This window comes from Schistocerca americana, chromosome 2 (assembly GCF_021461395.2).
Source record: "Schistocerca americana isolate TAMUIC-IGC-003095 chromosome 2, iqSchAmer2.1, whole genome shotgun sequence".
In the NCBI taxonomy this organism is placed as follows: domain Eukaryota; kingdom Metazoa; phylum Arthropoda; class Insecta; order Orthoptera; family Acrididae; genus Schistocerca; species Schistocerca americana.
The window spans coordinates 149,839,734-149,855,200 of NC_060120.1; the positions used below are offsets into that span (position 1 = coordinate 149,839,734).

Here is a 15,467-nt window from a genome sequence, read left to right on the forward strand (position 1 = left end):
ACATTGTGAACAAATAACACTTGCATGTTCCAAACGGAGATATTTACTACATTTGCAGCAGCTATACCTGGTAGGTCCGTTCTTTTTCCTGTCACAGTACGCACAATGCCTTCTCTATTTGTTAGCATGTTCAGTGGGCCTTGCATTTGCTTAAGTTTGAAAAATTTCACAAAATCTTGAAGGCCGTTCACACTCACACGTGCTCTGAAAAGAGATGATAAGACAACTGCCACAGAAAATCTCCTTCTCAAGTGTTGCTGTATGGGTTTCTTGCAGCATGAATCACTTGAGAATTGAGAATTGATACCTCCAACATTCAGCAGGAATTAAAATATGACCACAGGCCATCAGCGAGCTTTGTGCAAGTGCAGACTGCACACAACTTGTCCCAAAAGCTTAAACCTCCTTTCATCTTGTTGTACATAACAACTATTTCTGCTTTGCCCATCTCTTCATCAACAATGTCATCATGCTGAAGACTGGATACAAGTACAACATTATTGCTGTTCTTAGGAATATTAGAGTACAAGAGTTTTTGAAGGCAAATAAACTTGAGTGCATTTGACACTTACTCTGCTTCATGAATTCAAGAAGCAAATCCCTTTTTTTTCGTACAGTTCCTAGTAAAGTTAGCTCAAAATCATTTTTCAGTGGTTCAAACAAATGAAGACCTATTAACAAGATATCCACTGTTGTATTCTGGCCAGTTCCTTTGATAGAGATTCTCAGTCTCTGAACTAGTTGGAGTATTACCTGTGATGATAGAGACACTCAGTCTTTGAACTACAGTAGCTGGAGTATTACTTGTATAAAATAGCTATATCCATAGTATAACACATCCTGGCATCGCAAAGGTTTAATATTTTTATTCCTTATTTGTTAGCTTTCTGGATATATACTGTCTAAACTGACAATTACCTTGAAATACTTCTAACTTATCATCGACTGTGAGATATGTGGAGAGAATATCTGCTGTTTTGCAATTTTCCACAAACGTGTCAAAAATGTTTCTTATTGGAGCTAACTTGTTACCTGTTAAATTGTCATCAAAAGGGCAGATATCTGAGAAGGAAGCCAAATCTAGACAGCCTCAAAATTTCTACTTCTGTGGCACCAGTCTTCCACAGATCGTCTACGTTTAGATGGCTAGCCTTCATCATTCCAGCCAAATATTCTTTCAACAACAGATGTTTTAATTCAGGACAACTTGAATAATGATTAATACATTTCTCATTTGTTTTTGAATACCTTCATTATGAAATTCATTACCATTATTTGTTTGTAAATTTCATGAACGTGGTTGCTTTAAAATATTTTCAAAAGTTTCTGAAATATTTTTTCTAGTTTTATCATCAATTGAAATAGCACAAGCATATTTTGAATAACATCTGTTCTGTATTGGTGCAACGTGCCACAGGGGCACAGCAGCGACCGGACGCTCGCTGCAGGTAAGAATTTTCTCTGCCCACTCGTCCACACAATACATGGTCGAACTGGCCAGGGCAGGGGAGACAGTCCATGACCGCCAAGCAGCATGCACGCATGTGTAACTGTGTTTCGCAATGTGATGTCCAAATACAGTCCATTTTAACCAACCATGTACTTTCATTTTCAATCGCCTTTCCTTTGCAACGAGTGATATGCATTCATTTGGACTGTGGAAAGAGCAAAGCAGCGCAGAATTAACCACGCGTTTTGCAGCTGTCTACATTTTGGCCCTCCGGGCCGGATGTATCTATTCGAACATTTTCCAGCACAAAAGTTACGTGCTTTGATTTGCACGTACCGCGGATTTCGAGTATCTGGTTATCTTGGCTTTCTGTGCGATTTTCTGAGATTACCATATGCTCTGCATGTCTCTCAAGCATCAGCCGTGACAGACGTCCGCGCTAGAGCTCTCCAAGGTACAAACGCCACGAGAATCGAGTTGTGAAGTTCATCTCAAGCCAGCAGACGCCGCAACACCGCCAAGCAGTTCCGGCAACATGACACCAGTGCATCAGTGAGCGCCGTCCGTCGCCGTCTCCAGCAGCAGCTGCAGTCCAGGTAATGTCGTCCTGCTCTGTGAGCAGCCTGGCTCTATTTCCTTAATCTATTATCCTTTGTGCTAATCTTCTGAAGCATTGACCCTGTCGAGAAACGAAATTTCGTTATGAAAAGAGTAGTAATCAAGTCAAGAGTGACTAGATTCTCCACATTTGTTAATAGCTTTGAAGAAGGATCCAATCTCAACGACATCCGAGTAAGGCAATTACTACTAAATACAAGCAAAGATGAATGCAACGACATCCAAACTCATTTAGAGGTTAACGATGTAGAAGAATCTCACGATGCAGACAGGGAGTCGTTTGAAGACTTGTGCTTACATTTAGAATCAAAGATAGCGACACTGCTCCAATCAAATGTTGTCTTACCACCTAAGTCTGCAAGTTCATGCAGTGCACGTGAAATAAAGCTCCTAGCAATTTCATTACCAAAATTCAATGGTAACATAGCAGAATCCATGCATTTCTTTGACGCATTTAGGCACTAGTTATTAGCAATGAAACCATAACTGGTGTCCAGCGATATTATTATTTATTGTCATGTGTGTCTGGTGAACCTCGCAAGCTGGTTGAAAACTTACTGGTTACAGAAAGTAACTTTAAGATTGCATGGGATTTGATCGTCCAAAGGTATAACAATCCCAAGTTAATTGTTGATTTGCATGTAAAAAGAACTTCTGAATCTGCCCACCGTAAAAGTTGAATCTGCTAAGAACTTACAGATGTTAATTAATCACCTAATGAGAACTCTGAACGCGGCTGAGGTAATTCACGTCGGCGTTCCGTTGCAAGAAATATTGCTCTAGCACATTTTGTTGGATCACGTAAGTGTGACTCTGAGGAAACAGTGGGAATGTAAAACAGCTGACACCACACTTCCTCGTCTGAAAGATTTGGTGGCATATCTAAAAATCAGCTGTCAGATGTTAGAGCTCATTCACCCAGACAAAATGCTGCCCCCAGTTCCAGCAGCCGGCCGCCAAGCATATTAAGGCAGAAGGGAACAGTTCTCGACGTACATTTTTAGCGACTGCTCCTGACTGTCCGTTCTGCAACTCAACGCATAAGTTAAGTAGTTGTTCAAAGTTCAAAGAGAGCGACACTGCTAGCAGAATAGACTTCGTGAACAGACGAAAACTTTGTTTCAACTGTCAGGACTCGAATCGTAGGCAGGAGAAATGTCGTGCTGGCAACTGCCGAGTTTGTAACAAGCACCACAACACATTATTGCACAAAGAACAAGCCAGTAATAGTGACAGTAGACACCAAGAAACGGATGTACAAGAAGAGCAAACATACTGTACAGTGAAAGGATACCACCAACGTGCAGAAGTATTATTATCTACTGCACTTGTAAAAATCGCCGACAAAAATGGGGAGGTGTACAAATGCAGAGCACTTCTTGACAGTGCATCACAAATGAACTTTATGTCTAGGAGCTTAGCAGATCAGGTGGGAATACAGCTGAGTCGCCATTCGATACCAATAGTAGCATCAGCGATGTTCAAACGGTAGAATCGTGGCATGTTTGCAGTGTGTACATGTCCTCAAGAATTGCTGATTATGTCACATATGCTGTCTGTGCATTATTACCACGTATAACAGGACCACTGCCAACTGTATCTCTTGAAACCTCCACCTGGCAGCTTCCTAAGCAGGTAAGGTTAGCAGACCCATCATTTAACAAACCTGATGAGATTGATCTTCTGCTTGGAGCATCGATCTCTTATGATGCATTGCGGCCTGGTCAAATGAAAAGAGATAACCACCCAACCTTACAGAAAACATCATTTGCTTGGATTGTGTCAGGAAAGAAACCTCCTCACTCAGTTAAGTCCCATGCTCGAGGAGTACTGTCATGCCTTGTAAGCAATACCAACCTTAACATTCAGGTCCAAGGGTTCTGGCAGCAACAAAAAAATGAAGTCTGTTTCTGTGCACAAAAGAGAAGAAAGTGAAGAAAAGAATGATGGTGAGGATAACGAGGATGTTGACGGAGAAAACGAAAACTCGGGGGATGAAACAGTTCTATTGCTGGATCAACGCCTGGAAATATCAGGTGCAATAGAGAGAATGGAGGTGGAAAGATTCACAGAAGAATTCAATGGGCCTAAAGAAACGAAGGCAATTGAAATACCAAAAGGTAAAGGATCTCCCCTAGGTGAAATACCAAGAACTGAGGCATTTATCAAGAAATTCAAGGCTGATGCTTTAAAGCAGCTTGACAGAGTTCTGTTCAGCACAGCTGGGAAGGTCACTCTTATAAGAAACAACATATGGTAATTCTGCGTGTTTGACGTAGACAAAGGGACAGACCTGTATGAAAAAAAGAAATAAATTCTGTGCAAGATGGAAGTGAGTGTCTTGAAAACTATTTGCAGTGTTTTAGACATCGAGAAAAAAGGAAAACGTGATGAACTTGTAGAGAGAATTGTAACATTTTTGTTAGAACCCAAAAGCTTTGGAGCGCTTGTTCCTGACAGCAGATCAAACTGCTCTACAACCCAAAAGGCCAACAACAAGAGATATTCAGAATCGGAAAATGAAACAGAGAAACGAACACCACGTTCAAAGGGGGCTAAAGCGCATAGAAAAATCTTAAGGGAAGATTCATCGGATGGCGAAGACAACATGGACAAAGACAGAAAGGACCTTTCGAATTCAGAAAATAAGGCAGCAGACAAAGAAGATGAAAGTGATAAGGAAGGTGAGGAAGATGAACCTGATGAAGAAGATACCAGTGGTGATTCAGAATCCAATTCAGAATCAAAGAAAGGTCATAGAAGCCAATCTAAAAAAACATCCAAGAAAGCTAATGCTAAAAAGACTACAAACAGAGAGCCTGAGAAGAAATCTTCAGCTAAAAAACGGAAATCCTCTAGTAAGAGTGATGACAAGTCATCATCTGAAGACAAACCCCTCTCAAAAAGACAAAGGCACCACCTACAGATGAAGAAACAAAGTTGTATGCAAAGAAATTTTGGAAGGAGCTAATCTCGAAGTAATAACAATGAAGACTGTTTGTAAACAAGTATATGCCAATTATCCACATTTTGACCTGGCACACAAGAAGGGTTTCATTAAAGTAACAGTAAAATCATTAATATCTGCGATGAAGAATACGCTGCTGCAAGTTTTAGTGATTATCGTACATGCACTTCACATGCATCTTGCAGAATAATATGCAATCGTAAATAAAAATGACCACATCAAGAGAATGTTGTTTGACTTAATTTTTGGTTTATTAAACAACAAGAAATAATCTCTTGCAGTGGGAAAAACCAAAAAAATTTAATCGAAACATAATAGGAATGAGTCCAAATGTCTACTGAAGTGTGCATGTTTGCTTCAGTGTTTCAACATTCTACATTAACAGAACTGTATATCTCTAAGAGCAGTTTTAAATTATCTTTATTAGTGAAAGTTTTTCATTTTACTGATAAATTTTAGAAGCTTATTATTAACATAATATTCCAGAGAAATTATAACTTGTCAGTTTCTTGAAACTTTGACGTTCCACACTTAATGTGAGATAAACAATCTTAGATGGCAAGCCACCGAGAGGCATAGTGGAAACCTAACAGCAGAACTTCACACAGCATCGAAGGCAGTCATTCGTATGGTGCAACAGCAAGATTATTACAAGGAAATTGAAGAATTACAACATGGCTGACCAATCCCCAGGAAAAGCATACTGGACTCACTTCATCCCTTTCTGAATGATGAACAGTTGTTGAGGTTGGGTAGCAGATTGGAACAATTAAAAGTTTTTTACAGTCAGAAACACCCCATGATTCTTCCTCCTAAGCATCATGTCACTAAATTAATGGTCACGAGCGAGCATCTTCATTTGTTGCATGCAGGATCTCAGCTGCTGTTAGCAAGCCCCAGACAAAGGTACTGGATACCCAATGGAAGGTCTGTGATCAGACAGTAATCCACAAGTGTCTTTCTCGCTACTACTTGAAGGCAACCACTGCAACACAGCCCATGGGACAACTTCCTTCAGTGTGGGTAGAGCAAAGCAGACCTTTCCTTAATTGTGGGATTGACTATGGCGGGCCACTACACGTAATGAATGGGAGAAAGAGGAGCAAAACTAGAAAAAAGGTCTACATTGCCTTGTTTGTTGCGTGACAACAGTATACATCGAGCTTGTTACTGATCTGTCCTCCCAAGCTTTCGTTGCTGTGAAGATTCATTTCAAAACGAGGTGTTTGCACATTTGTGTACAGTGACAATGGGGACACGTCTGTGGGTGCAAGGAATGAGCTGTGTGAACTGCATAAAATGTTCAGCTGTCAGTTTCACACAACCCAGATCCAGAATTATGCATTGCAGAATGGTACAGACTGGCATTTTATCAGACCTCAGGCCCCACATCTTGGTAGTCTGTGGGAAGCAGGCATAAAATCCATTAAGACACATTTGAAAAGAGTCGTGGGGAACAAAGTGCTGAGATTTGAAGAATTATACACTTCTAACACAAACTGAATCATGTTTGAATTCCCGACCCATTACACAACTTCCTCACAATCCAGATGAATTCTCATACCTTACTCCAGGCCATTTTCTTATTGGTGATCCCTTAACAGCTATCCCAGATCCAGACTTGCTTTTAGAGCCATCATCCAGGTTGTCAAGATGGCAGCTCATCCAGCAGTGCAAGCAGCACTGTGGTGGTCTGGTGTCATTGTTGGTACACACCATGGTCCTGATGGTATGGTGTGATTTGTTTCAGCGTGCACAGCAAAGGTAACTTATAAACGATCACTGTCGAAGATCTTGTTGTTACACAGGAGACACAGACTCTAGTGCAAATAACTATAAAATTACTAACTGAAGTGTTTCTTTTGTTTACAGTGGACACAATTTCTTCAATCATCTTATTTCGTTGTTTGTTTGGTGTGACTTGTGGTGTCTGTGATTATTTGTATTTTTGTGATTTATATAAATTAGATGGGTGGAACATTATGTATTGGTGCAATGTGCCACAAGGGCGCAGCAGCGACTGGAAACTTACTACAGGTAAGAATTTTTTCTGCCCGGCAGTCCACACATTGTACGGCTGGAATTGACTGGGACAGGGGAGATGGACTGTGAGCACCTAGCAGCGCACATGCGTCTGTAAATGTGTCTCGCAATGTAATCTCTAAATACAGTCCAATTTTGCGAATCGTGTATTTCATTTCAATTGCCTTCTCTTTGCAACGAGTGTATGCATTCGTTTGGACTGTGGGAAGAGCGAGGCAGTGCAGAATTGAGCGTGCATTTGCGGCTGCCTACAACATCAATTGTAGTTAAGAAGTATTTATAAGTTTTATTTACCTTTTAAAATTCCTTTTAAATTACCTGAATCAGTTTCTATTAATCTGCTTGCCATAAATTATCTATACCAAAAGATATAATTATCCTCCTTTACATTTTTTTAATTGGTATATTAAATCCATTATTAATTTCTTCTTGTTTATTATGTTGTAAACCACTACAATTTTTTTGACAATTTGCTCTTTCTATTTGTTCAATTCCTTGTTTTCCATTTGTTTGTTGTTAAGTTCAGATGATGTGTTTCACTAAATTTTTGCATTTTAGGCACCTAATATAATTGTCCAAAAAGTGATGAAGGTTTTTCATCTATATAAGATGAAGTTTGAACAAACAAAAATATTTTCGCATTTACTGGAGAAGTTTTAACTTTATGTTTCAATGTGAAGGTTAGAAAATTTGATTATGGAATATTTTTAGTGATTCAGGGCAGTAGTATTTCATAAAGATTATTAGACACACTTAAAGAAATATCTAAATCTGTACATGATAAATGGCATTACATTTTTGTATAAATACTGACACAATCTGAGTATTAGTATCCACATGTTTAACCTGATGATGATTTATATCAGAATATTTTAATGGTATGTATGGCTGCCATACATGGCTATAAATATTTTGTATTTCATGCATCAAAAAGACTTGTATAGATTTAATCTTAACTAATTAAACCTGGTCACCTACACTATATTTATATTTGCAAGAGATCTGAAGATGGCGATAAGCAAAATCTATGTGATGAAGATGGACTTGAGAATATAAAAGTGTTAAAATAAAATGATCATGGACTCATATACAGACTTCATGCCTTCAATTGATAAATTTTGCTGTGTGTTTGCGTAAGGAGGCAAACACTGCTAGTTCATGAGAAAAAAAATTGATCAAGGAACACATCACTCAGCATAAAGCTGTCAACAATACTGGTGCAATAAACTATAGACCATTGTTAGGCTCTGTAGCCCTGACTGCCATGGAGCAAAAGGGTGGGAGGGAAGGTCTGTCACCTGCTCCCTGCCCTGCCAGTCGTGGATCATGGCACTTACGTGTAGAACACAGGTAACTAGGCTGCTAGCTGTCAGAGATCTAATCTCGCTTCACGGAATATGGCACAGCACTTTTATTTTTATCTCTCCCCTCCCTCTCTCCGACCTGCCGCTATATACTAGGTCTGTGCCCAATATCTCCTTCCCCCTTCCTGCTGATGCATTGCTCTGTCTGCTGTTTTTCGACTGTTGCTGTTGCTCTGCCTGTCCCCGAAGCCAGTTCGTTGTTGGGTATCTCCTTCCATTTCTTAATCAGACCAAATGCAAGTTCCCAAGCCTTCCCAAGATTGTAGCTGTTCCCTTCCATAAATATCAATACTTTCAGTAATGATGCAGTCTCAGATTTTACATGTCTGTGCCAGGACCTTCTATGGTCACAGACTATTCCAGTACTTCCAGTAGACAGTGTTCCCTAACTACCACCTTGATAGGCTGCTGCAGTCTGTTGTCCCATTGGTGCTCATGGCAGCAGTCGTCGACAGTACTCACAGTTTGACCTCTGCATGCAATGCCTCATTAGCACAGAATCTGATATACTCAAACTTCCACAGCCTGAGGCCATCCTTGAAACTAACATGGAGTGCTTGTGTTTTCGCTGGTGGATGCAAGGTAGTCTTCACCTGGTGTTTCCAGTGAACCGTTCTCTTTCCGGATAATGAACCACAAAATGGAGTAAACGCAATAGCCACATCCTCCTGAGGTTTCTCTTCTATTTTCGCCGGTTATACAGTTGGTTTACAATATAGAACTCCGTGAATTTGCAACTATGTGTAGCCACTCTTCTGGAACACCACTCTCAGATGTTAAAGTGTGACTCCTATATACTAGTATTATGGGCACCATTCCTTTGTGGTGGGTATTGGCAGCTGTCCAGGCATAGGTCAGTGTACATCTTCTTATGGTACATGCTGTGATCCAATATTCTGTCTGTTCTACTTTTTACTAGGACATCCAACAAGGGAAGCACTCCATCTGCTTTGACTGCCATGGTAATTTTGATGTTCTGGTGGATGGAACTGAGATGTATGAGGAAATCATTCAACTTATCTCTTCCATGTGGCCATATGATGAATGTTTTGTTGACACATCAGAAATAGTAGGTTTGTTTCCATGGGGCTGACTCCAGGGTTTTCTCGCCAAAGTACCCGACAACTGGTGTAAGCGAATTACCTGTGCCTGCTTCTTCCATCTGCTCATAGAAACCACCATCCAAAAGAAAGTATATCGACATCAAGAAACGCCTAAAATAGCTGATCATGTCTATATCAAATTTCTGGCGAAGGATTCTTGTAAAGGTATTCTGGTGAAAAGACAGACAATGTCAAAACTCACAGTGGTGTCGGAATCCTTAAGCTTAAAGTTATTATGACGTCCAACAAAATCCATTCAGTTGCGAAAATGATGGGATCATTTCTCAGTAAGGGGTAAGCATATGACGTTGGGGCACCAATGTTGCTAATAGTGGGCACAAAGGCAACTTATCTTTGTGAACCTTCTGAAGTCCATAAAATCTCAGTGCAACCAGTGCTCTCTGTTACAGCTCCTCAACAACTTCGTCTGCCAAGCCGGATCCTTTGAGAAGCTCCATAGTCTTCCTCTCCACAATGTTGTTAGAATCAGTGTTGATCGTCCAGACCGTCTTATAGAAGTCTCTGTATCTTCTCAATATTATCCTGGCGAGACAGAACCACAGCTGCGTTGGCTTTGTTGGTTGGCAAGAACTCAGTGTCTGAATCTTTTCTTTGCTCCTGTATGGGCGCTATCTCCCTACTAAAGATGTTCAGTTTCACATGTTCCGTTCATGTGAGAGCATGACAGGTTTAGCAAACAGCGTTTTTCAACTGCTTCAGACCGAAGTCATGCAGTTGCCTGTTCTGCTGCACTGATATTGTCAGTGATAGGTTCGAATTTTGGGGTGGGTGCAAAATTGAGTCCTCATCCAGTTGCATGGCCATGAGATTGATGATAATCTTGCAGAGAGCATCAGAAGGTAGCCTCTCTGATATATACTCAAATTTCAATTCTCGATGACTAGTGGCCTTCCTTTATATGTACTCTGACGTAGCCCAAGTGCCAGCATCAGTTCATTACCACGTTGAGGAACTAAGCTAGTTAGCCAACTGTAGATGTAATTTGAATGGAAATCAACCTGTTTTTTCCAGTATGCTGACGACAGTAGTAGGGCAGTGTCTGTTTTGGCTCAAAATGCTGATTCAGTAGCTGTTAGCAGGTTTTACAGTGTTTTATTGCAGCTGAGACAGTTGTATATGTTATATTTCGCTGACAGCAGCATCAGCACTTGTTTATGTCCAAGTTGACACCAGGCACATAATATCCTGCCACATGCTGAGGTCAAGGTGAGGTTGGGGGAAGTGGAGGAGAGGGGAGGGAAGGCAAGGGGAGGGCCCTCCCGTCCATCTGCACTCCTGCAATTTGCGTGAAGCACATCTTCCCACCCTGAGCGTCCCCCTCCCCCCCCCCCCCCCCCCCTACTCTGCAGCCACAGTAATGTGCCTGAAATGCTAAAAGAATTATTAAGTATTTTCACTTTACTGACTTCCAAAATTCTTTTAAGGACTGGCTCAACTGTGACATTGGTAATTTTGATTTGAAGCTATATATCATATGCCATGGAATATTAGAATGAGTAGACAGTATATCTTTCTATAAAAAATTAAAAACCAACATTTACTTATAACTAACAGAACAGGAATTCGTATTTGTTGAAAACGCGTTTTCCATAACATACTATCCTGCAAGTGCCATAAATACGAAATAAATCTAGTTCTGTTTCACACTCAAAGAGCGAATTAATTTCCACATATACATATATTCGCCTAATTAGTGCCCAAGAATTTAAAGTATGTACCCCAATGATTGATTTCCATGTCTACTAGCAATTGACATTTTAGAAGTCAGGCCTAATAATTCGATGTTGTGAACTAACCTGACCACGTTTATAAATGCAGAAAAAACGATTACCTAAAATACTACGCTAAGCAGGCAAAGGGACGCAATCTAGCTAATCAGGTCTACTCTTGGTTTAAGTCACAATACACCCTCAAAGTATATATTCCACATTTAAATTGTTTTCGTGCACCATTATAGGAAGGACAGAGACATTGCATCATGTTATTCACTAAAAAATATAATCGAAAACTGATTGAAAATTACCACTATTATTACAAATATCACAAGCCTACAGGGGAATAAGTAAGTAACAGCAGTCTGCAGTCATAATGCTCTCTAAAAGTTTTACGCACTGTGTTTGTCCTACATAATTTTTTGCAGTATTCTAAAAATACATCAGCAATGTGAAAAGTGTGATGTTCACGTTGTAGCAGTATCTTAATACGTAAAGTGTGTATTCAATCTGTGGATTTGCTTTTCTGGAAACTACAGCTCGAGAAAACAAAGCATGTAATCAACTACATCACGTATGCACAACACAATTTTCACATTAGAGATGGAAGGAATAAGGTGTTTTCAATATCAAAATATCACTTACACTATGTAGGCACATGGACTGCTTGTAATGTAAACACACTACCAAAGATGTTAACAGTGCGAATAGTGACATTTCCAAAGACAATGTCAGAGTCGATATCTCGGAAAATTAATAAAATGACTTACTATGTATTGTGAGATGTCTGATAGTTGCAAGCACAAATTTAATGTTGCTACATCTAAGTTGTCTGTTAACTACATGTTTATCGTAATATAACCAAAATTGGAGTTCGTATGGCTTGCAAGGACAATGAGCCACCAAAATGCGTCTAATTCAAGACATTGTATGATGGCCCCCCCATTACTATAAATGCCAAACAAATGTCATAACACGAATTAAAGTAATGCTATTCTCTATAATACACAGATATGGAGATGTAGCTATGGAAGTTGGCATGTACTAAAATTTAGCAGAAACGATGCTAGAAATTTTACCAACGCATGTTAGGACTTCCTACAAGCAATGTTCAAACAGAATGGCTCTAAATATTATGAGGTATGGCAACTCAACATTGCAGTGCAACAGTATAACAGTACCAGTTCACAGACACAAAAATGTCAGTGCCATAATACATGGAAAACAAAGACAAAATAATATGATTACAGCAGCAATAGTGGGGAGGTTCAAATGGTTCAAATGGCTCTAAGCACTATGGGACTTAATATCTGAGGTCATCAGTCCCCTAGACTTAGAACTACTTAAACCTAACTAACCTAAGGACATCACACAGATCCATGCCTGAGGCAGGATTCGAACCTGCGACCATAGCAGCCACATGGTTCTGGACTGAAGCGCCTAGAACCACTTGACCACAGCGGCTGGCAATAGTGGGGAGGAATTACATATAATTGCGGAAGTGAGGTAATTATATTCCATAACAGAGTAGAGTTGAAAAGAAAGGCACAAGTCATCATGTACATACCTAAACAGTCTCTCACAGGGAACACACACACAGTCCATTATGTTGTGCTCTCCAGCCTGGTAATACCATGGTTTTTAGCCAAGAGAGTCAAAGGTTTCAAATAGTCATATGTCTGGACACTTTATAAAATCTGTAAGGTGTTACCAATAACTTTAGTTACATAGGGGTTTGTGATTTGACACATATGTATATTATATAAGTTTTACTCTACATTTGGAGGACATTCACGTTAACAGTCAACTCCAACTGCCTTATCATATAATATAATCCTAGGTGCCCTGTGTGTAATGGATACAAAAGAAAATAAAACCGGAAATGCAGGACCCCAAAGTCATGTAGGGAGTCACTATCCCTTTAACTACCTGGTATCAGCTACTTTTCAAGGTCATGCAATTAACCACATCCCATACACATAGATTATCATGAATGGGAGACTTTTTAAGATTTTGCCTGGGCAGCGATTAAGAAAGCATAATGCATTCCCAAACTTCATTAATTCTTGCAGTTACGTTCACACATAGAAAACAACTAGCTCTTTATTTTTATTTAGTGTTGTACTAATAACATCCAGCTTAGTTTTTAACTTGTAATTTAAATCTACATTGAACTCTTCTAATTCTTTCTCGAGCCAGTGATTTGACAGGTACAAAGAAGGTATGTTCTCTATTTCCAATTAACATCAAAGTTGTTTTCTACATAGCATCTCTTTTATGGCTTTATAATTAGCTCTGTTCTTTCCTACAGTTCTTCTAGGCGAGAGCATTTGGGGATTTTAATTTTACCTCTTATTTCCTCCACAACCCTTTTGTTATAATTCTCCACATCTTCCTGGGTGTACAAGAATACGACCCCACTGATAAGGTGGACAGAAAAGCTTGGACACTGTGTAAGGAAACAGACTGGCCTGAGAAAGTTGTCAAGCAACTGGAATCCAAGGCACTGGTACCACCAAAACTATATGAGTTACCCAGAATACTCAAAGAAAGTTTACCTATGTCCCATTCTTAGCAACATTGCTGCAGCGAATTACCCAACAGCTATTTATCCCCTTAAGAAGAAGTTAGCACCATATGCAAGAAATCACATCTGCAATTCGTCAGACTTCATGGAACATCTCCAAAAACTTATGCATCTAGGATGTAGACATCACCATCAGTTTTGAAGTGGAGGCCCTATTCACCAGTGTACCAGTCCAGAACACACTTGATTTGATCAGTGAGATGTTTGACAGAGTTTTTCAAGCATATTTTAACATCGGCATACTCCCTATGTGGAGGCCGATTCTATGAGCAGAATGAAGAAGTGATGTTGAGTAGCCTTTGTCTCCAGTGGTGGCCAGTCTGTTTATAGAGAAGTTCAAGGATGAGGCACTTACAACTACAACCTAGCAACCAATGTGCTTCTTCAGTTACATGGGCAACATGTTCATCATCTGACCCCATGGCCAGGAAAGACTGAGCTCACTACATCTGGAGATAAAGTTCACCACAGAGGTAGGGTAAGAGGGCAACTTCCGTTCCTGGGTGTCTTGGTGAAGAAGAAGGCCGGTGGTACCTTTGGCCGCAGTGTGTATCAAAAGCCAATACACACTGTATCTACAGGCCAACAGCTGCCATCACCCAGCACAGAAGACTGGGGTGCTTAAGCATTTTTACACCAAGTCAAGACACTTTCCAACTGTGACATCTTGACAATGGAATTAGAAAATCTTCAACAAGGGTTCACTGACAACAGATATTAGACTAGGGATATCAGCAAAGATTTATATCCCACCAGATGAGTTGATACACTGGAAGAAGAACAAGAAGAACAGACCATCAAGGTAGCTTCTCTATGGTATTCAGGGCCTGTCGCTGCCACGATTAGCAGGGCCCTGAAGGAACATGAAACAAAAACTGTGTTCTAACTGCCCAATAAAATCAGGGCTCATCTTGAAATGGTCGAGAATGATCTGGGGTTAAGAAAACCTGGTATTTACCATATACCTTGTGCATGCAGTATGTCTTGTATTGGTTAGACCATGAGAACAGTGGACATAATATGTAAGGAACACCAAATGCACATTAGGCTAGGGCAGGCCAGAAAATCAGCAGTAGCCAAACACCACCTGGAACATGAACACACCTTGGATTATGATAAAACCAGGATTATGGCTAAAACCCCCAGATTCTGGGTTAGTGTCATCAAAGAATCAATTCAAATCAAGATGGTGGAAAACCTAAAGAGTCGGCAAGCAGTAGACCAACCCAGTACTGCATGGAGTCTGGCATTTGAACTACTGTGAAAACGCCAGAAGGATTTCTCAACCCCAGTAATGAACCTCAGACAAGCGTAGATGATAGTTTCACACCATAGACAGGGAACTTGGAGGCGGCCGCCGCTATGGGAAATGCACACAGTGGACGCAGACGAGATGTGGAGCAATGTCGACAAACTGATATCTCAGGGATCGCACCTCACAGGAGCAGAACCTGATATGGAACACTGGATGGTGGTCTCTGCCACAATGGCTGCTGCATTGGGAATGGATGTAATATGGAACACCAGAAGCAGTGCGAGATTGCAGGGAATACGCTTCACAGGCGCAGACTCAATACGGAACACCAGGGGGCACCTGCTGC

At 40.4% G+C, this 15,467-nt stretch overlaps 1 protein-coding gene across 1 annotated transcript; it reads left to right on the plus strand.

Moving 5' to 3' along the window:
- Positions 1 to 3,965: 3,965 nt before the first annotated feature.
- On the plus strand, positions 3,966 to 5,039 carry LOC124593844 (protein DEK-like). The gene is made up of 2 exons (XM_047132192.1): positions 3,966 to 4,324; positions 4,427 to 5,039. The coding sequence occupies exons 1-2, from the start codon at positions 3,966 to 3,968 to the stop codon at positions 5,037 to 5,039; spliced, it is 972 nt and encodes a 323-aa protein (XP_046988148.1).
- The last annotated feature ends 10,428 nt before the right edge of the window (positions 5,040 to 15,467 follow it).

Coding starts and splice junctions, on each gene's coding strand:
- LOC124593844 (XM_047132192.1), top strand. CDS start 3,966: ATGAAGTCTGTTTCTGTGCACAAAAGAGAAGAAAGTGAAGAAAAGAAT. Junction 4,325..4,426: donor CTTATAAGAAACAACATATG/GTAATTCTGCGT, acceptor AACTATTTGCAG/TGTTTTAGACATCGAGAAAA.